This window comes from Serpula lacrymans (assembly GCF_000218685.1).
Source record: "Serpula lacrymans var. lacrymans S7.9 unplaced genomic scaffold SERLAscaffold_15, whole genome shotgun sequence".
Classification (NCBI taxonomy): domain Eukaryota; kingdom Fungi; phylum Basidiomycota; class Agaricomycetes; order Boletales; family Serpulaceae; genus Serpula; species Serpula lacrymans.
The window spans coordinates 545702-546605 of NW_006763304.1; the positions used below are offsets into that span (position 1 = coordinate 545702).

Consider the following 904-nt stretch of genomic DNA (forward strand, 5'->3'; position numbering starts at 1 on the left):
GAAAACGCGTCCAGCGAGGCATAATACGTCTTCGACCCCCTCGTCGCTCACGATCGGGGCGGAGACGTACGGCGCGATGTCGAGTCGTCGAGGTACCGCTCGAGGTGGGGCATCAGCGCCGTGACGGCGGCGTCCTCCCTGAGCTCTGCTGCACGCGGCTCAGTCCGCCATGCTCGGAGTACCAGGCGGGGTCGCGACGGATGACGGCGGATTCGTAGACGTCGAGGATGGGCTGGGGGACGTGAGATGCGAGGGCGGCGGCGTAGGCGAGGGCGTGGCCCATGGCTTCGATGGCGAGCTCTGCTTGGGGGAGGATGAGGGAGTTGTAGGTGGGGCTGCGGTGTCCGCCTGGGAGGGAGGCGAGGAGGGAGAGGTTTTCGGAGAGGAGGGAGTGGGCGTGGTGGGCGAGGAGGGAGTGGTCGGAGGGGGGGAGGGGGATTGTGTAGCGGTTGAGGAGGAGCTCGGAGAAGAGCCTGATGCAGAGGGTGAGGACGTCGCCTTCTGCGATGATGACGCCTTTTCCGTCGTTCTGGGTGAGGATCAGTAGAAGCATAAAGATGGGGGCGAACGCGACTGACCTCGATGCGAGCCATGTAGTTGTGCTCGAATGTGCCCTGGGCGCCACAGCGCTCTGCGACCTCTGGGATGCAGCGCTGAAAGTGCCTGCAGGTGGTGGCTTTGACGATGACGGCGAGGCCGTGGCGGACGCGGTGGTCGAGGGAGCGGTCTTCGCATTGTTTGATGGCGATGGGATACCAGCTGCTCATGACCATGGCGACTGCGGTGGCGTGTGCGATGGGCCATTGCTGGGTGCGGAAGGTGATGATGGGTATTGGCTGTGTGCCCTTTCCGACGAGGGAGCGGTGCATGGAGTATCGGCCTGCGATGTAGGCGGCTGCTTTGA

General features: G+C 64.4%; 1 protein-coding gene across 1 annotated transcript; it reads right to left on the reverse strand.

The window, feature by feature from the left end:
* Positions 1-112: 112 nt before the first annotated feature.
* SERLADRAFT_442727 (uncharacterized protein) lies at positions 113-869 on the reverse strand (the record flags this gene model as incomplete). The annotated part of the gene is made up of 2 exons (XM_007323286.1): positions 113-529; positions 579-869. The coding sequence occupies 2 exons, from the start codon at positions 867-869 to the stop codon at positions 113-115; spliced, it is 708 nt and encodes a 235-aa protein (XP_007323348.1).
* Positions 870-904: the final 35 nt, after the last annotated feature.